The 27,831-nt window shown below is 33.8% G+C and overlaps 1 protein-coding gene across 3 annotated transcripts in view; it reads left to right on the top strand.

Moving 5' to 3' along the window:
- Positions 1-27,831, top strand: part of FSTL5 (follistatin like 5) — a 673,395-nt gene that overhangs the window by 548,105 nt on the left and 97,459 nt on the right. For 2 of the 3 annotated variants that reach the window (XM_021698885.1, XM_021698886.1), the window contains exon 10: positions 23,343-23,369. The exons of the other annotated variant lie outside the window; for it this stretch is intronic. In XM_021698885.1, coding sequence (XP_021554560.1) covers positions 23,343-23,369 — 27 coding nt within the window. The remainder of the gene's footprint in view (positions 1-23,342; positions 23,370-27,831) is intronic. 3 annotated transcript variants of the gene reach the window in all.

A 27,831-nucleotide genomic window follows, 5' to 3' on the forward strand; every position in this document is an offset into this window, starting at 1 on the left:
GAAAATCTACATATTAATATTTTGTTGGTGGTGCTCGGGTAAGAATGTTAGAAATTACTTTAAAAATCTATAATTCCAGAGGCCTTAAACTTGGTGAACCCTTTGAAAAATAATTGTGCACTTAGTTTCAAAAAGAAGTTAGAATTATCATCACTTCGTGATTTTCTTAGAATTCTCTTATAGGGGCGCCTGGGTGGCTCAGTTGGTTGGGCGACTGCCTTCAGCTCAGGTCATGATCCTGGAGTCCCTGGATCGAGTCCCACATCGGGCTCCCTGCTCAGCGGGGAGTCTGCTTCTCCCTCTGACCCTAACTCCTCTCATGTGCTCTCTCTCATTCTCTCTCTCTCAAATAAATAAATAAAATCTTTAAAAAAACAAAACAAAACAAATAATTCTCTTATATAGGAATTCAGTTGGAAAACAGTGTAAATGTGTGAGGCATTACTAAAACAAATGTGCCCTTCAAATGCACAGGCTCTGGGGTGAGGGGCTGCAGTGAGTTACCTTCTTAAAGTTTTATAAAATCTAATTTATGTCACACATTTTTATCAACTGTCTGCAGAGCCCAGATTACACATTTGTGTGTCCTGTTGTCCTCTGTTTGTCCAGATATCTGAATTCTGATTATGAGATGAATATGCCAGAAAAAATGGGTCTGTTTTATTATTGTTCTGCCTCTTTATTTGCTTTGCTTTTCAACTTAGTGCACATTTCCTTACTTGTGTTGCATATGAAATGTTATTAAATATGAAATTTCTTAAAAAGCGATTTTCTCTTTCATGCAGTAAACTTGTGCATCAATACAAATATCTTTGCCCTAAATTGGTCTATCTAATATATATCTTTAAACTAAACTCTGGTGTAAACAATAATAAAATTTTTAGAAACATACTATCAATAATGAAATTTTAATAGAAAATAAATTATTAGTGAATAAAATATTTCTGTTTTTATCTCAAACATATTTTTTTCTTAATTTTCCTCAAACGTTTTTTAATAGGACGTCAAAATATGTTTCTAGAGACAGTTTGGACTCAGATGACTGAGTGTACTATAGAATGAACAAAAAATTATCTCTTTTTTAATTTAATTAATTTAATTTAATTTAATTTTTTAATTTAATTATTGTAATTAAATTTAACTAAAGACTGTATATATATATATATGGATACATATACATACATACTATCTCTATATATTACAACCAATATTGTACAAATTACAATTATACTAATGTTAATATTAAAGTGTAATTTTAGGGGTGTATTTCAAAAGCACAGTAAACATTGGAGGAAACAGTATGATTATGTTAAAATTAAGAAGCTCTAATCATAAAAATTTACCTCAAGATATTGTCAATACAAATAACTGATAAGAATTTAGTATCGTAGACAGATAGGCAGATAGGCAGATAGACAGACAGATGTTAATGAAACAACCCAAAAGAAAACTACAGTATAGTTTTAAAAAGAACTTTCAGAGATGAGAAAAAACAAAGCAGCAGTATATATTATGAAAAGATGCCAATCCTCATTAGGTGTCAAGGAAACATATAACCAGAGAGAAATGTCATTTTGCATGCACTAGAATACCAAAAGTTAAAAAGCTTCATAATAACAGGACTTGGTGAGATTTGGAAAAATAGGCATCATTAGACGTTGTTAGTACCAGTGTCAGCTTTACCACCCTGTGGAAAGCACTTTGGCATCATTATCTATTAGAGTTAATTTTGTATATAGCTTGGGAGCCAGCAATTGCATGTATTAAAGAAGCATTGAACTGCCATCCGTTCAGAAGTTATTTAGGAAGAAGCTGCCATGTACTTAGTATTTTGCTTCAATTTGTAATTTCCTTTTTATCTGCCTTTTAACTCCATCCATATTTCCATGGCAACTGAACCAAATTTAATTTAAACACTTTTTACAATGGCTATAACTTAAATATGTGTGAAGCTGGTTACCGTCCCATGTGCACGAATGTCAGCATTACTTCAAACTTAGCTACTCCTTTCTTAATTGTCTATTAGAAAACGGACATTTACAAAATTTACAGGGAATAAGAGGTTTCATTTTAAGGAAAACAAAAAATCTATAGGGAACCATAGGTTTGTTCATTCATGCTTTCACTTATTAAACATTTACTGAAGTAAAAACAAACACAAAAGCAAACGTGTTGCTAACATGCGGTTAACAGTTCTCTACTTTTTTTTTTTAAAGATTTTATTTATTTATTTGAGAGAGAGACTGAGATAGAGAGAGCATGAGAGGGGGGAGGGTCAGAGGGAGGAGCAGACTCCCTGCTGAGCAGGGAGCCCGATGTGGGACTCGATCCCGGGACTCCAGGATCATGACCTGAGCCGAAGGCAGTCGCTTAACCAACTGAGCCACCCAGGCGCCCCAACAGTTCTCTACTTTCAGAAAGGCTATAGTTTAGTGCAAGTAGAAGAAGCATGGGGAAATAAAATAATTGCTGCACTAGACATTATAAGCCAGGTGTAATAGGATCTCAGACACAGAAAAAATAAATTCCAACTGAGCTGCATAGCTAGCCTTTCTTTATTGAGGTCATGACATTTGAGTTGATATTTGGTGGCTATCACGATACTTCCATAGCCAGACAATTAAAAGTATGTCAAACTCAGGGAATCATCATAGAGTACATGGTAGGTTTCATGAACTTTGTGTAACATATCATCATAAAAATGCTTGCTGGGAATATACAATACATAGTGAGAACAAACTGTTGGGTAGAACCAGACTAAAGATGGCCTGGAACTGCATGAATGGAAGAAGTCAACTTAAGAGTGACTTACATGCCATTTTTCTGCAAAGATAAAAATTCTCTACATATTCATTATTTAGAGAGATCACAATAAGCATTTTTTGCTAGGTTTTATTGTTAACATACAGTGGACATTTGACCATGTTTTTTATTGGCTGGGTAGAATTAACCAAAATTCTAATTCCCAGCATAGTTTATAAGACAAACAGGCTTGTATTTAATCTCAAGACAGAACGTGTATTGTGAAAACTCACTACAGCATGCTGGTGGAACACAATTAACGTGAGCATTCCATGTGAGGTTGAATTATCTCCCTTTATCCATCTTTTGAAGAATATTTGGCATAATAGCATTTCCCAAAAGTAGTGTTACATGGTTCATCAGCCTATTTGAACTTCTAAGAAGAAACCCAGTGCATTCATAAAGTATTATTTTTCATAATAAATAATCATATTAAAATAGTCAAGGACTAAAATTACACCTTAGGCTGCTTATGCCTATTAATTTGTAACCGTTAAATTACGGCAAAACCGACACTGGAAAGATTCTATTATGGTAATAGATAGAAGATAATCCACAGTCAACTTAATGCTTTTGTGGCCCCCTGAACAATCTGTACTTCATACTGATACAAATAAGGTTCGTAGGATGTTGGCCAGATCAGCAACTCTGGCTACAGAGCCTAATATGAAAATATTTTATGTGATACTTAAAAGAGTGGTTGTTCTGCTCCTCGATGTATCTTTGGAATAGTATTATTTTACCCAGACTATGTGATTAGCCTCTTATATTTTATTTTATTATGTTATGTTAATCACCATGCATTACATCATTAGTTTTTGATGTAGTGTTCCATGATTCATTGTTTGCGTATAACACCCAGTGCTCCATTCAATACGTGCCCTCCTTAATACCCATCACCAGGTTAATGAGTACCCCCCCTTAAAACCCTCAGTTTGTTTCTCAGAGTCCATAGTCCATGAAAGCCTCTTATATTTTTAACACATGCTTGCTTTATTTTGCTTTTTTAGATTAAGCTATTAAGAAGTTAACTCAATCAATTGAGACATTCAAAGAAGTAACATTTTAATGGATCCAATGATGTAAAATACTTTGCATAGTGTCCAGCACAGAACGAGGGCTCAATAAATATTTGTTCTGATTATCATTATTGTTATTATTTTGGGTCAACGATTATTAGCTTTAAATTTTTCTTAAATACACTGAACAATGGATAAAAATTATGAAAATGGGTAAAAAAATGGGTAAAGATGATAGTGCCATAAGCTAGATTTGGGCCCATTCAAGAAAGAGTTTCAAGCTAGATACCTTAGATTTCTATTTAGTAGCAAGATATTTTGAAGTTCAGATATATTTAGAAATTGCTTACATTTTTATTAACAGATGTGGCAACTATTTGTTTGCTCTTGTATCTTATATATTCTACCACTTTTCTGTGCAGCTAAATTCCGTTTTTGATTCCCATCCAAACCTTTTATCCCCGAGTTTGAAAAAAATGCCCCTAGAACATAAGATCTCAGAGTTTCGTTCAAATCTGATAATTATCCTGGCTGCTGCTTCTTGGAGAGTATGGGAAGAAAGAGAAGTTTCATAGGGAATGTTAGGGAAAAAATAATTTAAAAACTATATATGAAAGTGTTCTTACATAGCGTTCTCCAAGTCATGCCTCACCACATTTTATTTTCAAGAGTGAGCGATAATTAAAGGTTACACGCGTGTGGAGTCACTGTGAGATCAGGAGGCTTCCGCTGAAAATGCTTTCACGTTTCAGTGCCAGCGTTCATTCTTAACCACAGCCACGGATGGCTACACTGCTGCTACTTGGCCTAGTTTTTTGTTTTTTGTTTTTTTCTCTCTCCCTGTCACTTCTCTGCTGAGCATCTTTGACCCCATTCCCTTTTCTCCGTGCCAGTAATTGCAGCTGCTGGAGTATCACTGCTGTCTGTTGTTAGTTCTGCCCGTCTTCAGAGTTGACGATGGGAGGGAGACGGGCAGTTGTTCTCTCTTTTTAGGACAGACTTTATGGCACAGGGGTGGAGGGGGGAGAGAAGAAGAGGGAGGAAAGACAGGACTAGAGGAGAACAGACCACTTGATTCCTCTCTAAGACTCTCCAGCATTTGTTTCCCTATTGTAACAGTTGTTAAGCAGCGATCCCGCTCCCCGAGGTAGGAGTGATGTTTCAAATAGAGAAGACAGTACGTGTTAGAATAATATGAGTGATAATTATAAATTCCTAATCTTTATTTGTAGTGGTGGGGCACATTTTTGCTTCCTTTACTCAGTCTTCATGCTTTCATTTCCCCTTCTCGCGTGATGAGAAAGAATTTTGGTTCTCAAGCTTCTTTACGGGCATTTAAAACAGTAATGACAGTATCTCCATGGAGAAGATACTAGGCTTCTGGAAGATTAGAGATTTAAAATCAGGTGAGATTACAAGCAGGTGTTTTAATGGAACAACGTAAGAAGCATGTTAGTTAATTTAGGGGAAAAAAAAAAACTGGATGACTGGAGACATTTTTCTGGTTTCCATATATTTTCCTCTTTAAATAAACTGTTGAACTGATTCTTAGTTTATCATATTAAAAGCACTATGTTTCACTTAGTTCATGTGAATTAGATTTTAAAAACACGTAAGTAAATTCCAACAATTAGAAGCGTATCTATTGAGAATCTTAGGAAAACATAGACTAGGAAGTGATAATACCTTGCAATAGTAAGAACAAAATCTAAAGTTTAGGATGTCATTTTAGGCAGAAACTGCCATTCCTTTTCCATTAATGCAAGCAAAATAAAGAGGTTAATTTTTTGAGCAGGTACTACATTCACAATTAAGTCAAAGAGAAGAAAAAAATATTCCAGGAGAAAAAAACACTTAGAGAAACCTCAGGCTAAAGTTGAATTGACCAGTGCAAACCAGTCCTATTCGACAGGATGACTCAGTCAACAAAGTGGATATGCAGTGTCCAGTGAACTCATCTTGGAACCGTCAGGATACTTTCTAACTTAAGATCACAAGGCTTCCATGATTAAACTGAAATTCTTTTATAAAACTTATTACTAGTTTCTAATTTTCCAATTAATATTTTTACATCGAAACTCTTACTATGTGTATAACACAGATATCTGGATTCTTTATCATGAAATTGTACAAGAACTAAGATATATTTAAAATACTTTGGGGAAAATGAATTCAGTTGTAGAATTAGTCATCCCTTTAATCTTACTACATGTGCATTTATTTTTTTTAAGATTTTATTTATTTATTTTTGAAAGAGAGAGAGAGAGGAGAGAGAGAGAGAGCATGAGCAGGGGGGGAGGGGCAGAGAGAGAGGGAGAAGCAGGCACCCCACTGAGCAGGAAGCCCTAGGAGGAACTTGATCCCATGACCCCAGGATCATGAACGGAGCCAAAGGCAGATGCTTAGCCGATTGAGCCACCCAGGCGCCCCTACATGTGACCTTATTGTTATAGAATGGGAACGTAGCAGATTGAGAATATCACATTTTACATTTTTGTAACAGAGTGCCAAGTCTGGTGCTTATTGTGTCTAAAAGCAAATCAAAAGCAATAGGAAATTCACTTTAATCAACATGATGTAAATAGTTTAAGCAATTATAAGAGACAAATCTGAATTTATTTCAGAACTTGTCATTGGCCTGCTAAGGCTTTTAATACTTTATAGTTGACAAAGACTGTTTCAAGGACTATGTTAAATACGTGTTTCTCAAAACTGTGTACACACAAACATTATTTTATTTCTCTTAATTAAAAAACAAGATATATTGGCTAATTATTGCTGCAAGTTGCTTCATGTTTGAGTCACAATATCAAGTTCTTACTTTTGAAGATATGTTTAAGAAAAAATGTGTTTTTGTTTTCCAAAAATATATGTGTGTCCATATGCACACAAACATATGTGTTGTGTGTGTGCATACATGAGTGTGTCTGAGTATGCGCCAGTCACTATTCTAAGCAGTTTAAAATTTTTAGCTCATGGAATTCTAATAAAAGCCTTATACTATCTAATTTGTCTGTATATTTCATGCAATTTCTTTAGAAATCTGTTCTAAGAAGAAGTTAACCTCTGTTAACTTATAATCAGCTTTTTTTTTTAAAGATTTTTATTTATTTATTTATTTGAGACAGAGAGAATGAGAGTCAGAGAGCATGAGAGGGAGGAGGGTCAGAGGGAGAAGCAGACTCCCTGCCGAGCAGGGAGCCTGATGCGGGACCCGATCCCGGGACTCCAGGATCATGACCTGAGCCGAAGGCAGTCGCTTAACCAACTGAGCCACCCAGGCACCCCTTATAATCAGCTTTAATGAGACATTATGTCATTTTCTACATGAACACTTTCTCAGACAGTGTAAAGTCCAAATTTTCTTTTTATTTTGTGACCGCTAGAAATTTCAGATGCTAATTTTATAGCTGAGTGCAGTGGTTATTCGTTTGGGTGTCTGATGCCTTTTATTACACTGCTACTAATCTCTTTTATAATATCGTTAAAGATGAGCAATTTTCACTGAATTATAAACTATGCATTTATCTGGAATTCTTAACTATGAAGATAGTTAATGTACTTAGGGTTTGTAATTATAATTTGTAATTTCCCTCATGAAATATTTAACTAACAACCTTTATCTTCATAGTGAATGATGCTTTATTTATTTATTTATTTTTACTAAATGATGCTTTAAAGTAGTCAATTTCCTTCAAAGATTTCATATCTCTTATTTTACTCTATATTTCAATATGATTCTATTTGTGATAGAATTATATATAATTATATATAATTTTAACATTATATGTAACATTATATGTAACATAAATATATTAAGTAGATCTTTAAATATTAAATATTTAAATAAAGTATTTAAATATTAAGTAGTGAGAAATTCAGAATGAGAGAAGTAATAAAATTATAAAGAAGTATATATAAAATTATCGAGAAGTATAAAAATTATTAGATGGGTGTGTGGGTGGCTCAGTCGGCTAAGCATCCGACTCTTGGTTTTGACTCAGGTCAGAATCTCATTGGTTTTGAGATCCAGCTGGGTGCTCAGTGGGGATTCTGCTTGAAGATTCTCTCCCTCTGCCCCCCCCCCCACTCTAGCCCTTGCTCTCTCTCCCTCTTCCTCCCTCTCTATAAAACAAACAAATCTTTTAAAAGTATTAGAAATAATACCCTTTTATAAAAATTAGGCGGCACTGCAACAGCTTTAAAGTCTGCCATTTTTCATTGTTTCTTTATACATAATGCTAATTAATATCCAAGTAGTCTTCTATTTCTCTAATTACTTTGTTCTCTCAAATGATAATAAGGAGAATCCTCTGATAGCCCTAATGATAGGTTAGGGTATACTTTTATGCAATGTTTTGTTTTGGCAACATTTCCATTAATTTAATTTCTATAAGTATGATTATCTTGAGTTTTACTTAGCATATATGTATATATAACTACATAGCCAAGATCCATTGAGCAATTAGGTATGTGCCACATACTATTTAAAATATTTAATAATCATTTTATTTTGTAATTCTCTAATCAACCATTTGGTATATTTTCTAGCTGAGGAGGGTAAAGCAAAAGAGGAAGTAACTGTTTGCCATCTACTTAAAATGGTAGGGTATATGAGTGAGTTAGAAGGCAAAGATTTTCCCGTGTATCTGCAGCTAATCACTACAACTGTTTAAAAATGTCATTGTTGATTGTTTATCACCTAAAAATGACAATCAATCATTTGTGTGAAGAATTTTCAAAATCAAGTCACTTCCTGACTGTGGGTGGGCTTAGAATTTCTATTAAGAAAAGCTCAGGTGTTGGCAGTCTGACTGGGAGGATGTTAGCTAGAAAATTTTTCTTGGAGTTATGTTTGCTTAGTAAGCAGTCTGTTACATTAACATTCTGTGGTGTCCATGATGGTCCTAATAATCCTGCTCTTTCTGTGATACACACCCTTGTATTATTTTCCCAGATTGAAATAGTTCTCTTTCACAAATAGAGTAGGGTGGAGGTGAAGGTATATGACTTCTGAAGCCAGGTCAAAAGGGCATTATGACTTCTGCCTTGCTGTCATGGGTCACTCATTCTGGGGGAAGCCAACTGTCAGTACGTGAGAACATGTAAGCAGTCTTGGGGAGAGTCCCAGACGTAAAGAACTGGGGCTTTCTGCCAATGGCCAGCACCAAATTGCCAGTCATTTAGGTGAGCCACCTCGGAAGTGAATCTTCCAGCCCATGTTAAGCCCTCAGATCATTAGAGACTCATGAGATACCCCAAATCAGAACCCTCCTGCCAAGCCACCACCACAATTACCATAAATGTTTTTTGTTGTTTTAAGCTGCTAAGTCTGAGATAATATTTTATGCATCAGGCGATAACTACTGCAAATATAGGCTTACTTGATTTGGCATTGGGAGGAAAGATGGATGTTATTTTTTTTTTAAGTTTGTTTGTTTGTTTGTTTAAGTAATCACTACACCCAGTGTGGCGTTCGAACTCATAATCCTGAGATCAAGAGTCACTTGCTCTTCTGACTGAGCGAGCCAGGTGCCCTGGAAGGATGGATGTGGTTTTTATTTGTTTTGTGTTGTGGTTTTAATCTTCTGACATGGCAACGTTCTTACATTGCCTTGGCTTCACTCAGACTTGTTTGCCAGAAGTAGGTTCTCTCTATTTGGTTAAGTATAGGTTGTTTTTAAGTTGATGTGATTGTTAAACTGGCAATGTGAAGCAGTCAGGGATGTATCCACATTCAGAACCCAGAAACTGACCTTCCATAGACAACTTCTGACCCTCTCCCTCTCCATGGAAGAGTCCCTTTCACACTTTGAGTTCTCTTCATTGTCACAAATCATCAGGGGCCCTGACTCTACTTCATGGTGCCATTTGCTACTCATTCTTACAATTCTGGTTCTCTGTGCTCTCCATTTTTTAACATGACCTCTTGACTCAAATTACCCCTGAAAAGAATTTGATTATCCTGTTTCATCAGTTTATAGAAATTAAGACCACACATTCCTGGCCAATTTCTGAGTCGTATTCCCTAATGTAAGCTGGGCACCCTAGCCTAATCAGCTAATGTTAGACACCAAGTTGGGAATCAGAGAAGAGAATCATCTTCAATCAGTTCCCAACAAATGACAGTTTTACTTGAAAGTGGCTTTGAATTTGGCACATGGCAGGCAATGTACTTGACATATCTTACATAGCTTTCCATCCTAAAAATAGTGTATTTTAAATGTCTCATTTCATTCTCCATATGCACATTCAAAGAAATTTCAGCTACCATAATACTAACCATACATTTTTTAGATACATTAAATTTTTATCTACATTTTCTTTTAACATTGCCCTTTTCCATTTGCCTTCTGAAGCTGTCAATTTCTTAAATCCAAAAGGAAAAGCAGTCAATAAGACATCTAACTAAAATGTTATCCTTACATAAATGCAGTTTATAAAAAAATGGTTTCCACTAGTGAAAATCTTACACTTTCAAAGACAAGGACAAGCAGAAACTTATTTAATTGCAAAGCCAACCTGTTTAGTGACAAAGTAAAATAGCTGTACAGTCCTATAGCATGCTGCTATGTAGTTAATCATCTTATTGCTGTTACTTATATAACATTCAGCTCTCCACATATATTTCCACATACAGATAGCATATTTAACGTGAGATCCATCACTTTGAGTGTAATTGCAAAACCCTAATATATAAAATAAGGCACTTTATTAAAAAAGGCATTCATAGAAGATTCTGTTAATGGTGTCTTTATGAATGAAATGTCTACATTTTCATTATAAGGCATACATTATCTTCAGAAAGAATTTTGCATTTCAATTAAGTTATGAAAAAGTATTAAATTACTGGTGTCTATAATTTTGAGGGGTTTGTTGTCCAATTATAAATAAAAGATTTCAGAACAGAAATTTCATTTATGCTATATTAAGGGCTGCATTGTGTTTCATAGGATTCTATAGGTACAGAAAAACAAAAAAAACAAGGGCGCCTAGGTGGCTCAGTCATTAAGCATCTGCCTTCAGCTCAGGTCATGATCCCAGGGTCCTGGGATCAAGCCCTGCATCAGGCTCCCTGCTCAGCGGGAAGCCTGCTTCTCCTTCTCCCACTCCCGCCTGCTTGTGTTCCCTCTCTCACTGTGTCTCTCTCTGTCAAATAAATAAAATCTTAAAAAAAAATAAAAATAAAAACAAAAAACAACAACTTATTTAGCCCAGACTCTTGATTCTACAGGATTAAAGAAAAAAATTAAGCTGTTTTAAAGGAGAATTAGGGGGAAATTAAGTGAAGAATTCTGGTAAGGTCAGATTTAACATATGGATAAAGATGAAGAAATTCAAAATGTCTTGATGTTTGGAATGTGAGTTTAATATGACACAAGCATGTCATAAAAGACTGTATGTGCTATGCTAAGAACTTTTGAGAGTATATAAACACACACAAATATGCATTAGGTTTTTTTTTTAAAGATTTTATTTATTTATTTGACAGACAGAGACACAGAGAGAGAGGGAACCCAAGCAGGGGGAGTGGGAGAGGGAGAAGCAGGCTTCCCACGGAGCAGGGAGCCCAATGTGGGGCTCGATCTCAGTACCCTGGGATCATGACCTGAGCCGAAGGCAGACGCTTAATGTCTGAGCCACCCAGGCGCCCCAATATGCATTATGTTTTTAAGCAAATAAGTGGCATGATTATGCCTGCATTTACTATAGGTAGCTGTTTTTATTATAAGAAAGATAAATCAGTATGGTAAAACAAAGCCATTCCAATATGTAAGTAGCTCTTAAAATATAAAAAATAGACCTGGGAAGCTTAGTTGGTTAAGCATCTGCCTTTGGCTCAGGTCATGATCCCAGGGTTCTGGGATCAAGCCCCCGTGTCAGGCTCCCTGCTCAGTGGAGAGTTTGTTTCTCCCTCTGCCTCTCTACCCCTGCTCATGCTCTTTTCTCTCTTTCTTTCTCTTTCAAATAAATAAAATCTTTAAAAAAAAATATATATATATATATATAAATAGAAAAATAACATCTCAATAGAAATAATGGGTTAAAGGCATAAAAAACAAAATTTTCTTTAAATATTTGCAAAAATAATATAACTTATAATATATGATGTATGTATATATACATATCATATATGTTATAATATTTATATATTAATATTTGGTAAGCTTGTGCACATGTTTTAGTCTACCCTGAGTGCACAGACTGCTTGTGGTGCTGATAACAACTTTTTGGCAGTTAACCTGGCAACATGTGTCAATGGCTTTAACCATCCCCATACCTCTTGTAGGAATGTATAGTAATGGAAATAACTACATAGAAGGATGGTCATCACAGTTAAAATGCATCCATGCACACATACACACACATGTGCACGTCAGTGTATATATCCATACATCTATGTGACTGATAAGTCAATGATATTTTTGAATCTTGTAACTTATCCTAGCCTCTGGTCTAGGTGCTAAGTTTGGATCAATGAATAATGAACAATAATATTTTTTATTTTTATTTTTATTTTTTTTAAAGATTTTATTTATTTTTCTGACAGAGAGAGACACAGTGAGAGAGGGAACACAAGTAGAGGGAGAACAGCCTTTCCGCTGAGCAGGGAGCCTAATGTGGGGCTCGATCCTAGGACCCTGGGATCATGACCTGAGCTGAAGGCATATGCTTAACCAACTGAGCCACCCAGGCGCCCCATGAACAACAATATTTTTTAAAGGAAGAAAACCATATGAAGGAATAGTGTATAATGATTTAAAATGTATATTTCAAAACCAAAGTAGACATATGATAAATGAATATACAAGGTTAAAATTATTTTTATATGTTGCATATTTATTGTATCAAAAACACCCCCATATACATGTAAATTTATATAAAAATCAGAAAAATAATGAAAAGACGTCTAAGGAAAAGAGACTTGGTTATTATACCTATGTAATTGAATTCAAAGTATTTTTTACATTTAATGTGCATTCCAACTATATGATAAAATGGCATATGTTCTAAATACACAGTAACAATACATGCAATTTTTAAATTAAGTAATTGCAAAATAAATTCTCTTTATAACATTCATTCTTTTGATTTAAGAATATATAGCTTTCCATCTAGCATATTTTTAGTGAATGTTACATTCAATTTGCTATATTTTTTTATATTTTAATAAATCATTAATTTTTTATTTATTCCAGTTAATTAACAAACAGTGTAGTATTAGTTTTGGGTATAGAATTTAGTATTTCATTGACATATTTTGCTTTGGGGTATTGTAAATTAAATCTATTGCATTTTCTAAATCTTACATAAGAATAGATTTGGGGGTATTTATCTTGTGTCTATTTAACTAATTTTTTGTGTACTTTTAATGTAATCTTTTGACGAATTTTATCTTCAAATTTTGATTATTTTCTAATTTAGACTATTTATATAATTTATATTTATTTTCTGCCTTAACAAATTGTCTAATTCATTAAAAAATTAATTTCTAATGACAATTACAGTCCACTATTTTGGCTCTCCATTTATTATTCTAGTATTTGTTAAACTTTTATCAATATAAAATATGCTTCTATACTCGTTTTTTATTAAGTATAGATAATATCAGTTTAGTTAGTTCTATTGTATTTACATTCTCCTTTTTATTTTTATTTTATTGAAGTATAATTAATGTACAATGTTATATTAGTTCCAAGTGTATAGCATATTGATTTCACAATTCTATACATTAATCAATGCTCCCTCACCACGATAAGTGTGGTCACCATCTGTCACCATAAAACACTATTGCAAAATTATTGACTATATTCCCTATGCTGTAGTTTTCATCTCCGTGACTTATTTATTTTATAACTATAAGTTTGTATCAATTAATCATTTTTGTCTATTCCACCCATCCCCCTCTCATTCCCTTCTGGCAACCACCAGTTTGTTCTCTGTATTCACGATTCTGTTTGGTTTTGTTTGTTCATTTGTTTTTTAGATTCTACATATAAGTGAAATCATGTGGTATTCGTCTGTCTCTGTCTGACTTATTTCACTTAGCAAAATATCCCCTACTTATAGTTTGCTCAGTCACTAAGGGCATTTAGATTATATTTAGTAATAGGTGACACACTTTATCAGATTACATTTGTTTAATTAAATTACATCAATTATTCTCACTTGATATACTAAAATATTGCATTAAATTAAGTTTTTTAACTAAATTCCTATCAACATATTCCATCATCAATATATTCCTATCTTCATTCCAAAGAGATTCCTGTCTATGATCAACCTTTAATATCCTGATGAATTTTGCTTGCATTCTTTTTTAATTTTTGTCACTAGTGAAATTGTTCTATAATTCCCTTTGTTTTGCTCCTTGTGATTAGTTATTGGCATCACTTTTGCTGACTTCATAAAATAAATAGAAATATTTCCATAGCCTAAAAATATTTAACACAACTGGACTTGTATGCTTCTTAAGTGAGTAAATATTCAATATAAAACCTCAAACCCTGAGAGTATGTTGGGAAGAAACTATTTTTAAAAATGTTTCAATCAGGGGCTTTCCAAGATGGCAGAGGAATTGGAGACTTTAGTTTTGTTTGGTCCCAGGAATTCAGCTGGATAGCTATCAAATCATTCTGAACACCTGTGAACTCAACTGGAGATTGAAGAAAAGAATTGCTGCAACTCTACAAATAGAAAAGCGACCACTTTCTGCAAGCATGACAAGGTGGAAAAACTCACCTCAAAAAAGTACTGACTGTCAGAGACCTAATCAGTATGGATATAAGTAAGATGTCAGAACTGGAGTTCAGAATCATGATTATAAAGATACTAGCTGGGGTTGAAAAAAGTGTAGAAGACACTAAAGAACCCCTTTCTGGAGAAATAAAAGAACTAAAATCTAATCAAGTCAAAATTAAAAAGGCTATTAATGAGATACAATCAAAATGGAGGATCTGACTGCTAGAATAAATGAGGCAGAAGAAAGGATTAGTGATATAGGAGACAAAATGATCGAGAATGAAGAATCTGAGAAAAAGGAGATAAACAACTACTGGATCACAAGGGAAGAATTTGAGAGATAAGTGATACCATAAAGCAAAACAATATTAGAATAATTGGGATCCCAAAAAGGAAGGAGGGGCAGAAGGATATTGGAGCAAATTATAGCAGAAAGCTTCCCTAATTTGGGGAAGAAAGCACACATTCAAGTCCAGGAGGCACAGAGACCTACCTCAAAATCACTAAAAATAGGTCAACACTTCAACACATAATAGTGATGCTTGCAAATCTCAGAGACAAAGAGAAAATACTGAAAGCAGCTTGGGACAAGAGGTGCATAACCTACAAGGGTAGAAACATTAGACTGGCAGCAGGCCTATCCACAAGACCTGGCAGGCCAGAAAGGACTGCCATGATATATTCAAGGTGCTAAATGAGAAAAATATGCAGCCAAGAATACTATATCCAGCAAGGCTGTCATTCAAAATAGAAGGAGAGATGAATAGCTTACAGGACAAACAGAAACTAAAAGAATTTGTGATCATTAAACCAGCCTGGCAAGAAATATTAAAGGTGATCCTTTAAGCAAAGAGAGAGCCCAAAAGGAACAGAGACTAGAAAGGAACGGAGACAATATTCAGAAACAGTGACTTTACAGGCAATACAATGTCACTAAATGCCTATCTTTCAAAAGTTACTCTGTATGTAAATGGACTAAGTGCCCCAATCAAAAGACACAATCTATGAGAATGGATAAAAAAGCAAGACCCATGGATATGTTGTCTGCAAGAGACCCATTTTAGACCCAAAGACACCTCCAGATTGAAAGTGAGAGGGTGGGAAACAATTTATCATGTTAATGGACATCAAAAGAAAGCTGGGTGGCAATTCTTATATCAGACAAATTAGATTTTAAGCCAAAGCCTAATAAGAGATGAGGAAGGACACTATATCATAAGTAAAGGGTCTATCCATCAAGAAGATATAACAATTGTAAATATTCATGCCCCTAACATGGGAGCAGTGAATTTTATAAACCAATTAATAACAAAATAAAAAAAAAAAACTGATAATAATACAATAATAGTAGGGAACTTTAACACCCCACTCACTGCAATAGACAGATCATCTAAGCAGAAAATCAACAAGGAAACAAGGGCTTTGAATGACACACTGGACTAGATGGACTTCACAGATATATACAGAGCATTCCATCCCAAAGCAACAGAATACGTATTCTTCCCGAGTGCTCATGGAACTTTCTCCAGAATGGATCACATACTGGGTCACAAATCAGGTCTCAACTGATATCAAAAGACTGAGATTATTCCCTGTATACTTTCAGACCACAATGCTTTGAAACTTGAACTCAATCATAAGAGGAAATTTAGAAGGAACTCAAATACTTAGAGGTTAAAGAGTTAAAGAGCATCCTACTAAAGAATGAATGTGTCAACCAGGAAGTTAAAGAAGAATTTAAAAAATTCATGGAAACAAATGAAAATGAAAACACAACTATTCAAAATCTTTGGTATGCATCAAAGGCAGTCCTAAGAGGGAAGTACATAGCAATATAAGCATTTCTCAAGAAACAAGAAAGGTCTCAAATACACAAGCTAACCTTACACCTAAAGGAGCTGGAGAAAGAACAGCAAACAAAGCCTAAGCCAAGCAGGAAAAGAGAAATAATAAAGGATAGAGTAGCAATCAATGAAACAGAAACCAAAAGAACAGTAGAATAGATAAATTAAACTAGAAGATGGTTCTTTGAAAGAATTAATAAGCTTGATAAACCCCTAGCCAGATTTATCAAAAAGAAAAAAGACCCAAATTAATAAAATCATGAATGAAAGAGGAGAGATCTCAACCAACACCAAGGAAATACAAACAATTTTAAGAACATACTATGATCAAGTACATGACAACAAATTAGGCAATCTGGAAGAAATGGATGCATTCCCAGAAACTTATAAAATACCAAAACTGAAATAGGAAGAAATAGAAAACTTGAACGGACCCATAATCAATAAGGAAACTGAAGCAGTAATCAAAAATCTCCCAACAAACAAGAGTCCAAGGCCAGATGGCTTCCCAGGGGAATTCTACCAAACATTTAAAGAAGAACTAATACCTATTCTTCTGAAGCTGTCTCAAAAAAATAAATGGAAGGAAAACTTACAAACTTTTTGTATGAGGCCAGCATTCCCTTGATCCCAAAACCAAAGACCCCACCAAAAAGGAAAGTTACAGACCAATATCCCTGATGAACTTGGATGCAAAAATTCTCGGCCAAGATACTACCCTGTAGGATCCAACAGTACATTAAAAGGATTATTCACCATGATCAAAGGGGATTTATTCCTGGGCTGCAAGGGTGGTTCAATATCCGCAAATCAATCAATGTGATACAATGTGATACATTAATAAAAGAAAGAATAAGAACCATGTAATCTTTTCAATAGATGCACAAAAAGCATTTGACAAAGTACATCATCCATTCTTGATTAAAACTCTTCACAGTGTAAGGATAGAGGGAACATACCTCAATATCATAAAAACCATCTATGAAAAGCCCACAGCAAATATCATTCTCAATGGGGAAAAAATGAGAGCTTTTCTCCTAAGGACAGGGATGTCTACACTCACCACTGTTTTTCAACATAGTACTAGAAGTCTTAGCCTCAGCAATCAGACAACAACAACAACAAAAAGGCATCTGAATCAACGAAGAAGAAGTCAAACTCTCACTCTTTGCAGATAACATGATACTCTATGTGGAAAACCCAAGAGACACCGCCCCAAAATTGCTAGAACTCCTTCAATAATTCAGCAAAGTTATAGGATATAAAATCAATGCACAGAAATCCATTGCATTTCTATAAACTGACAATGAGACAGAAGAAAGAAAAATTAAGGATTCAATCCCATTTATAGTTGCACCAAAACCCCTAAGATACCTAAGAATAAACAACCAAAGAGGCAAAAGATCTGTACTCAGAAAACTATAGAATGCTCATGAAAGAAATAGAGGAAGACACAGAGAAATGGAAAAATGTTCCAAGCTCATGTATTAGAAGAACAAATATTGATAAAATGTCCATGCTACCTAGAGCAATCTATACATTCAATGCAATCCCTATCAAAATTACATCAACTTTTTTTTTCATAGAGCTGGAACAAATAATCCTAAAATTTGTATGGAATCAGAAAAAAACCCTGGATAGCTAAAGGAATGTTGAAAAAGAAAACCAGAGCTGGTAGCATCACAATCCTGGACTTCAAGCTCTATTACAAAGTTGTAATCATGAAGACAGTATGATACTGGCACAAAAATAGGCACATAGATCAATGGAACAGAATAGAGGGCCCAATGTGGACGCTCAACTCTATGGTCAACTAATCTTCAACAAAGCAGGAAAGAATATCCATTGGAAAAAGACAGTCTCTGCAACAAATGGCATTGGGAAAATTGGATTGCCACATGCAGAAGAATGAAATTGGACCATTTTCTTGCACCGTAGACAAAAATAGACTCAAAATGGATGAAAGACCTAAATGTGAGACAGGAATCCATCACAATCCTAGAGGAGAACACAGGCAGCAACCTCTTCGACCTCAACCGCAGCAACTTCTTCCTAGACCCATTGCCAAAGGCAAGGGGAGCAAGGGCAAAAATGAACTATTGGGACTTCATCAAGATCAAAAGCTTTTGCACAGCAAAGGAAACAGTCAACAAAACCAAAAGACAACCGATAGAATGGGAGAAGATATTTGCAAATGACATATCAGATAAAGGGCTGGTGTCCAAAATCTATAAAGAATTTATCAAATTCAACACCCAAAGAACAAATGATGCAATCAAGAAATGAGCAGAAGGCATGAACAGACATTTTTCCAAAGAATACATACAAATGGCCAACAGACACATGAGAAAACGTTCAATATCACTCGGCATCAGGGAAATACAAACCCGAACTACAATGAGATACCACCTTACACCAGTCAGAATGGCCAAAATTAACAAGACAGGAAACAACAAGTGTTGGCGAGGATGCAGAGAAAGGGGAACCCTCTTATGCTGTTGGTGGGAATGCAAGCTGGTGCAGCCACTTTGGAAAACAGTATGGAGGTTCCTCAAAAAGTTAAAAATAGAGCTACTATGACCCAGCAATTGCACTACTAGGGATTTACCCCAAAGATACAAATGTACTGATCCAGAGGGGCCCCTGTACCCCAATGTATACAGCAGCAAAGTCCACAAGAGCCAAACCATGGAAAGAGCCAAGATGTCCATTAACAGATGCATGGATAAAGAAGATGTGCTATATATATACAACAGAATACTACTTAGCCATCAACAAAAGAAATCTTGCCACTTGCAATGACATGAATAGAACTAGAGGGTATTATGCTAGAGAAATAAGTCAATCAGAGAAAGACAGTTATCATATGCTCTCACTCATATTTGGAATTTAAGAGACAAAACAGGATTATAGGGGAAGGGAGGAAGAAATAAAACAAGACACAATCAGAGAGGGAGACAAACCATAAGAGACTCTTTTTTTTTTTTTTTTTTTTTTATTCATGAGAGACAGAGCGAGAGAGAAAGGCAGAGGGAGAAGCAGACTCCCAAGGAGCAGGGAGCCCGATGCGGGACTCGATCCCAGGACCCTGGGATCATGACCTGAGCCGAAGGCAGACGCCTAACCATCTGAGCCACCCAGGCGCCCCTAAGAGACTCTTAATCATAGGAAACAAACTGACGGTTGCTGGAGGGGAGGGTAGTGGGGGGATAGGATATCGTGATGGATATTAAGGAGAGCACGTGATATAATGAGCATTGGGTATTATATAAGACTGATGAATCACTGAACTCTACCTCTGAAACTAATAATACACTATATGTTAATTAACTGAATTTAAATAAAAAATGTTTCAATCGGTACCATGGTTATTTTTATTCACTTTTTTCTTTATTTCAGTTTGGATATTTATATTTCCTTGGATTTTTTGAGTGAAATCCAGATTATCAAATTTATTAGCAAAAATTCTTTTTTTTTAAATTTTTATTTATTTGTTTGAGAGAGAGAGTGAGAGAAAGTGTGAGAGCAGGGTGAGGGGCAGAGGAAGAAGCGGACCCCCCTCTGAGCAGGGAACCTGATGTGGGGCTCGATCCCAGGACCCTGGGATCATGACCTGAGCTGAAGGCAGATGCTTAACCGACTGAGCCACCCAGGTGCCCCAGCAAAAATTCTACATTAAAGTGATGGATCACTAAATTCTACTCCTGAAACTAATATTACACAATATGTTAACTAACTGTAATTTTAATAAAAACTTGAAACTACAAAAAAAATCTACATTAATTTAAAATCATAGCTACAATCATTCCTTCTATCTTCATTGTCTCCCCATTTCTTTCCCTTTTTTCTTCCTCCTGGTTCTGCTTCCATTTCTGCTTTCTCTCTCATTGTCTTTTTCCTTCTATTTTGCTTAATAATGCATCAGTTAAGTCTATGTATTACCTCTTAGCCAAAACTCTTTGGGTCCACATATTGAATACTTATTTTTTGTTGTCTCATATGAATTGTAATCATATTTTATTATTTATTTATTTATTTATTTATTTATTTATTTTTAAAGTTTTTAAAATTTAATTTAGAGAGAGAGAGGTAGTGGGGAGGAGCAGAGGGCGAGGGAGACAATCTCAAAGAGACTCTGTGCTGAGTGCGGAGCCCGATATGGGGCTCCATCTCACAACCCCAAGATCAGAGTGAAAACCAAGAGTCAAACATTAGCTGACACTACCACCCAGGTGCTGCCATATTTTATTTTTTTTATTTTTTTATTTTTATTTTATTTTTTTTTTTAAATTTAATTTATGGAAGAATTTTGTGTGTTTAAATACTTCTCATGGATTTTCATATTTGTTTTATCCTTGTCTGAAAATGTCTAAACTACTTATGCTGATTGAAATATACCTACAATATAGACTTTTCATTTTCTAGTTTCCTTTGGGAACACTCTTGAAAATTTTTCCAGAAAATCTGAACAAAACACTTTTGTTTGTAGAGTTCACCATTCTGTTTGTATAATACAACATTCAATATGAAAATACTTATTCAGTCTTAATAACCATATTATTGAAACTTTGTCTTTTCTCTCTTAATTTTTCAAATACTGAGAGTGATGAGTTAAAGAAATAGAATACAAGTGTGTATTTATCAATTATGTTTCCAGTCCTAACAGCTTTTGCTTCATATTTTAATATTATGTTTTTAGTTTATATAATATTAAGTTCAATATGCAGTGCTTTGAATTTTATCTTGTTTGATGTTAATATCACAAACCATGTATTTCTTGGTACTTTCTCCTAAATGATTGCCTATCTTGAAAATATCTCTGTCCTTAACTCCTTTAAACTAGCACTGCTTTGATATGCCCCTAGGGTTTGTGCAGGCTTTTTCTTTTCTCTAGAAACCTTATCCTTACAGTCCTCACTTGCTTCACTCTTACTCATCTTGCATCTTTCACTTTCAGTATTTCCTTATGTTTAATCCACCTGCTAAAAGAATTCACAGTACTGTTCCTCTCTTTCATAACCCATTAAGTGTGTAATTTAAAAAACTTTCTCTGTCATTTCGTGAATAGTGTTTTTATTTTTATTTTTTCCTCAACTAGATTATAAACTCTATTAACAGAGAGATTGGGCCCGGGGAATCTGTGTATTGTATCCCTGAATGCAATGTCTGACACATGTTCGGCGCTCAGTCAGTACTCACTGAGCAAATGAATGGAGATGTGACGAAATATATATCTAGTTACATTTTTTTTTATATAAACCAGGAAAAAAAAAAAAAGATAAGTCTAATCATGGTTCAGCCTTTCCTGAACCTACAGAAGAAAATTTAATCTCCTCTGCATTGTGTACAAAAGACTTTCTTGATCTACTCATGGAAAAATTCTCTGGCCTCATCTTCTATCAGTTTTGTTCTTCAAATATACTCAATCATTTAAATTTCTCTGAATAGAGTAGTTCCCCCTTATGCAGGGAATATGTTCCAAGACCCCCAGTGGATGCCCGAAGCGGCTTATAGTACTACACTCCATATATGCTGTTTTGTTTTTCTTATACACACATACCTACGATAAAATTTAATTTATAAATTAGGTACAGTACAAGGTTGACAATAATAACTAATAATAATTTAATAATATACTGTAATAAAAGTTATGTGAATATGGTCTCTCATTGTACTGTACTCACCTTTCTTCTTGTGATGATATGAGATGATAAAATGCCTATGTGATGAAATGAAGTGAATGACATAGACACTGTGACTACTATTGACATTCTGATGAAACTTGAGGAGCAGGATCATCTACTTCCAGACCGAGGTTAACTGCTGATAACTGAGGTCTGTGTCCTCTCCTTGCAAATAGATCTATCATTTTCATATTCATTTCAAGAACACTGTAGACAGCAAGAACAGCACCACAAAATGTCCTGAAGGGATGAATGTTACTTTACAAAAATTTATTTTTAAAATGTTTAGCAGGTTTTGAAACTGGATGACTTGGGCCTTCAGCCTCCAACTAGGAGTGGTGGAGTATAGTCTTGGCTTTGCTACATTCATGGGTGGGGGGTTCAGCTTAAAAAAAGTGATTATGCTTTAATATGGTTAAAATATTCAGGGAATATTTAGATGTGTGTAAGATTTTACACCAATTACACTTTCTTTTGACATATTATTTTGCTGTGAAAACATATAGAAATTGAGCAACTTTGAATTAGTAATGGAGGCAGACATTTTTCTGAGAATATTTCTAATTGGTATTTTTTTCTTTATTTCTATCTCAATATTTTAACTCTATTGATTTAATCTCTATATAGTATTTAATATACCTATTGTCCAGAAACAATTTACTATGAATCATTGTTGTGCATTGAACTAACCAAGATATGTTTGGATATATTTCATTCTGTCTGGTTTAAAAAGTGAAAACATATATTACTTAAAAATAAACTACGTCTGTGTTCAAAATCCTTTATTAAAAGAACTCTTCTCGCTCAGGATATTGCATATTTTGTAGGAATATTACATATTGTAATTACTGAGAATTTTTAAAATATAATTTTTCAGTTAGCAACTTTTAACTATACTATCTTAAATAAATAGTTTTAACTACCAATGTTTGTTCTAAAGATGTATTTTAATAACATAACCTAAATATCCCCTTCTTTCCAGTGATGCATAAAATATTCTTTGTTTATTAACAAAATCTTTATTCCTAAGAAGAATTGGCAATTTCAAGAAATGAAAAGAGCATTATTAGCTAGTACAGCATTTTACTGTTTTGTTAATTCAAAGTAGTTTGTTGAATTCACCATCACCACTTTGATGTACGTGTTCTATCCTAGAGATTGTGACCTCTTTAATAATTATTTATATTATTATGCAATTGAAGCTCTCTACTCATTTTTCTTTCTCTCCTCTTTCCTTTAACATGCTGCAGTAGCTAACATATTATGGAGAGAAGAAGGTACTAAATTCCATTATTTTTATATTGTGATTATTTTGCTTAATTTTTAGTGGATTTGTTGACTATCAGTTTTAATAATTACCTTATTCATTTTTATGTTGACTAAATATTTTTGTTTTATTATAAATAGATATTCTTTTTAAACCTGATACCATTAGAAATATTTATTACTCTTTATCAGTTTGATTTATTATTGATATATAACCAGTGAAGTACATTATAATATATTGAAATGCTTTTAAGAATTTAAAATTAAGTCAAAGAAATAAAAGCAAACTTAAACATAACTTCCATAATAAACCCTGATTTAGATTAAAAAAAACTATAAAAACCATTGCCTTATCAAGGGAATGTAATAAATTATTTAAGAAAGTGGGTTATAAACTTGAAGGATCTAGATTCAAATCTGGTCTCCACAGCTCTATGACCAAAGGCCTCCTTATGTCCCAATTTCCTTATCTGAAAAATAAGGATAGTTTAGTTGTTTATAATCAGTAGGGCTACTACCAGTTCCTTAAATATAGGCTACACTCTATAACAGTGTCCACTTCCATATTATTATTGTTATTACTATTTTTTTTTTTTTATTCGTAAAGACTGGGGAGAATGTGTTTGACCAGGTACTCACGTGCTTTAGTTAAATTTTTAGGAGCAAAATGTAATAAGTCATCATTATAGTTCTGGTAAGCAATGACCAAAATATTGCCTCCTAATCCATTCTAGACAAACTTTCTCTTCCCTGATTATAGTTTCCCATATGAATGGAGTCACTGCCACCTGTGAGGGCCTTGTCTCATAAGCTTCACGTAATTCGAGAATTGAAGCATCTCAGTTTTGTTCTCAATGATGAGGCCACACCACCATTTTTCCCCTTGATATTTGTTGCTTCTGAAATCTTTTGTATAGGCTTCTTCAAGGTCTGGTTTACTAAAGAGATTCTGGTGTGACTATGCCTTCTCATTTTATTCCACTTAGATATTTCACATTTGAACATACAAATGTAGTCATTACTAAAACTAGCATTAATATATCTATTAAACAACATTTTCTTTATATCTCTTCCCTCTTGAGATCAAACAAATATATCTCTGGGCATTTAAAAAATTGTTTTCATGTTATCATCATAATAGAAAGAATAAAACCTAAGTAGTCAGAGATCAGGTAGCACAGTTCTGGCTTTGCTGGTTAATTGCTGGTAAAAACTGGATGTGTTATTTTACCTCTCTGAGCCAGATTTTTCTAACATATTGCTTGAAATACAATTGGCACTCTCCTTATAAAATTGTTATATGTAAATGTCCTTAAAGTATGTAAAACAACGTTTTCTTATAATTTGACTGATAACAACCATGAACATTATTATATTATAATTTTAATATGTAATAATAATATCATATTCTTCAGGCTACTTTTAAAAATATGAGACATCCAGATTAATTAAAATCACCCTGAGATTCATTATATGAAACCATTTTTATCTATTTAAAATTTTCTTCTGTTAGGTTTTTTAACATGTATGCTCTCAATAATTATTCTCCATCAATCAATGATTTGTTTACTCTTCATAACTTTGACAGAGAATATGTCCTTGAGAAAAATAGTTATTTAGTATATTTTGCAGATAGTTTTAAGACATATATAATAAATGTCTCTGGGTAAAGTTTTTAAATCTTTTATTTCATGTGCAATTATCATCAGGGTCCTTTGTTGTTTCTTAGAATAAATAAGATTTAAAAAAAAAAGAATAAACAAGATTTAACATAATATACTTGAGAAAACAATATGCCTGATTTAGGTTCATAGGCATCTCTAAATTAATTTTTTACAAAGCCACAGTTATTGGCAACGCATTACAATTAGAAATGATTGCATGTAATAATAGTAATGATGGCCAGAGATAATAGACCAGCTTGAGGAATCACCGAATCCTAACAGTGTATACAATTATTTCATAAAAAGTAATTAAAATAATAGCTAACTAAAACTTCCAAAAATTTTCTACCTTCATTTTTAAAGGATAGAATAATAACAAATACAAATTACATAATTCCGAGATCTATTTTCATTTCCACCGTAGTAATGTTTTCTGTTTGCATGCTTGCCTCTTTACCATGGCCAAGAGAAATTTATCCCAGAGAGAGCCAACTGGGGAATTCCAATTTCAGTCATTCTAAGATAAATATTGGAAAGATAGTTAAAAATAATAAACTTCTCATAATGTCATTGTACTTATAAGCAAGTATTAAAACCATAAAATTCTGTTTAACTGAAGAATTATTTTTTAAACATGAGCATCAGAATCTAGCTTAGCCAGGACTTTGTAATCTAAATCGATTTTACTAATTTAATATGTATTATCTTCGGAATCTCATGGATATTTAAGCTTGAAACACAGAGTCCTCTACTTTTCTGGGTTCTTCTTCCAGTTCTTTTCTAGTCATCATTGTGGTTTGCAAGAGTGCAGAAAGACATTGTTAAAAGAGGAAATATGTCACTCATTTATTGACAAATATTTTAAAGAGCCTATTAAATGCAAAGCCCTTTGAAAATACTCGAAATATAAAGATAGGAATATGGTCCCTAAAGAAAATTTTGATCTAGTAAGATAAAGTCTTAATCATTCTTATTGATAAGTAATTTTACTATATGATTTGAAAATATACATTAAAAGATCCACTGTTTGGTTTCCTTCTACAATATTTTTTTTATGATCTTGTGATAAAATATAATGTAATAAAGTAATCTTAAAGTTTATTTAGTTTACAACAGTTTAGGAATACATTATATGGTCTAGCTTAATAATACATGTTTTGATTTGGATAAACACTAACTTAAGAACTTTAAGCCATTTTACTCACTGATGAATTATCTTAACTTTTAAATATGCTAAATTCAAGCTCAAAGGAGAGATGTAAGGTGGTTCACTATATAGTATAGTATTTCCTAAATTTGTAATAACATGGAATTATTTTGATGAATATCTATAGGATCAATATTGAATAAAGATTACTTTAGGAACAACTGAATGGATATGACATCTAATGATTTGAAAGCCAAACAAATAATTTCTATGTTTATAAAAATTGAATGTCCCTTCGATTCCTTGTAAATATTTATGAATCTATTCACATGAAAATATAGAAACGATTGAGGTAAATCACTATATTAGTCAGGCTCATTGACACCTACCAATACAAAATGCAAATAGAAATTACAGGGAAATCTTAACAACAAAGGTTATATGTTACACCGTAATCTGATTAGCTTTGTGACCTATAATGTCACGAAAGTGGGGGAAAGGGGATATGGCAAGCAGGTCAGCTTTTAAGTTCTTCAGCCTGAAATTACTCACATTGCATTGGCCAGACTATTATACTTGCAAGGGAGGTTGGGAAATACAGACTAATATATACCAACTTTGTAAGTTCCACAAGCTTCTCATAAATTTATTTTTAGAGAAAAAAATGCTGAGATTCTCAGGATCAGATTACTGCTTCACAGTAATATTGATGAATTATTTAAAATGAAAAATAATTTTCAGAGCGTTAAGGCTTCTGAATGAATCAAGCTTAGAAAGTCATAGCATTGTGGAGACATAGAGACCATGCCTTCTAACGATCAGTACATGATGCCAATTAAATCGTGATCAAGTTCTCAGTATTTTCATTAGCCAGTCCACTATCGTTGCTTTATTTTTTTTATTTTTTTTTTTTAAAGATTTTATTTATTTGACAGAGAGAGATACAGCGAGAGAGGGAACACAAGCAGCGGGAGTGGGAGTGGGAGAGGGAGAAGCAGGCTTCCCGCGGAGCAGGGAGCCCGATGCGGGGCTCGATCCGAGGACCCTGGGATCATGACCTGAGCCGAAGGCAGACGCTTAACGACTGAGCCACCCAGGCGCCCCACACTATTGTTGCTTTAAATACTAACCTCAACCTAAACTTTTTAGTGTTTTATATTCTTTCATTAAAAAGGTTTTCAAATCAAAATTGTGATCTGACGAGATATACCCATTTGCAGATATATGTATATATGCATACACATAAATATGTATATATATGCTAGATGTATACATACATACATTTATACACATGGGTACATATATAATTAAATATATGATTCCAACTAACATTAATTATATAACACAAATACTCTATTATGTTATAACCTTTGCTGTGTTAATCGTTAAATGTGAAATTAATCATGCAGATTTGCATTCAGCTTTTTCAGCAGATCTTTGGAAGTTCAGGAAATGGTATACTGACTCAAATGGACTGATTTTAGATAACATCACTCTGACCAGGCAAATAGTACCCAGTTGCTGGATTAATAGTGGCTAATAAAGAGCTTGATACAAACACTCACTTTCTAGCAAGAATGAAATAGTAAGTTTTATTTTAGTTGAACATAATATAAAGATCGTTTTGAGGTGCAGTGAAATGATGCTACTTTGTGTGTAAAA

This window comes from Neomonachus schauinslandi, chromosome 2 (assembly GCF_002201575.2).
Source record: "Neomonachus schauinslandi chromosome 2, ASM220157v2, whole genome shotgun sequence".
Lineage (NCBI taxonomy): Eukaryota > Metazoa > Chordata > Mammalia > Carnivora > Phocidae > Neomonachus > Neomonachus schauinslandi.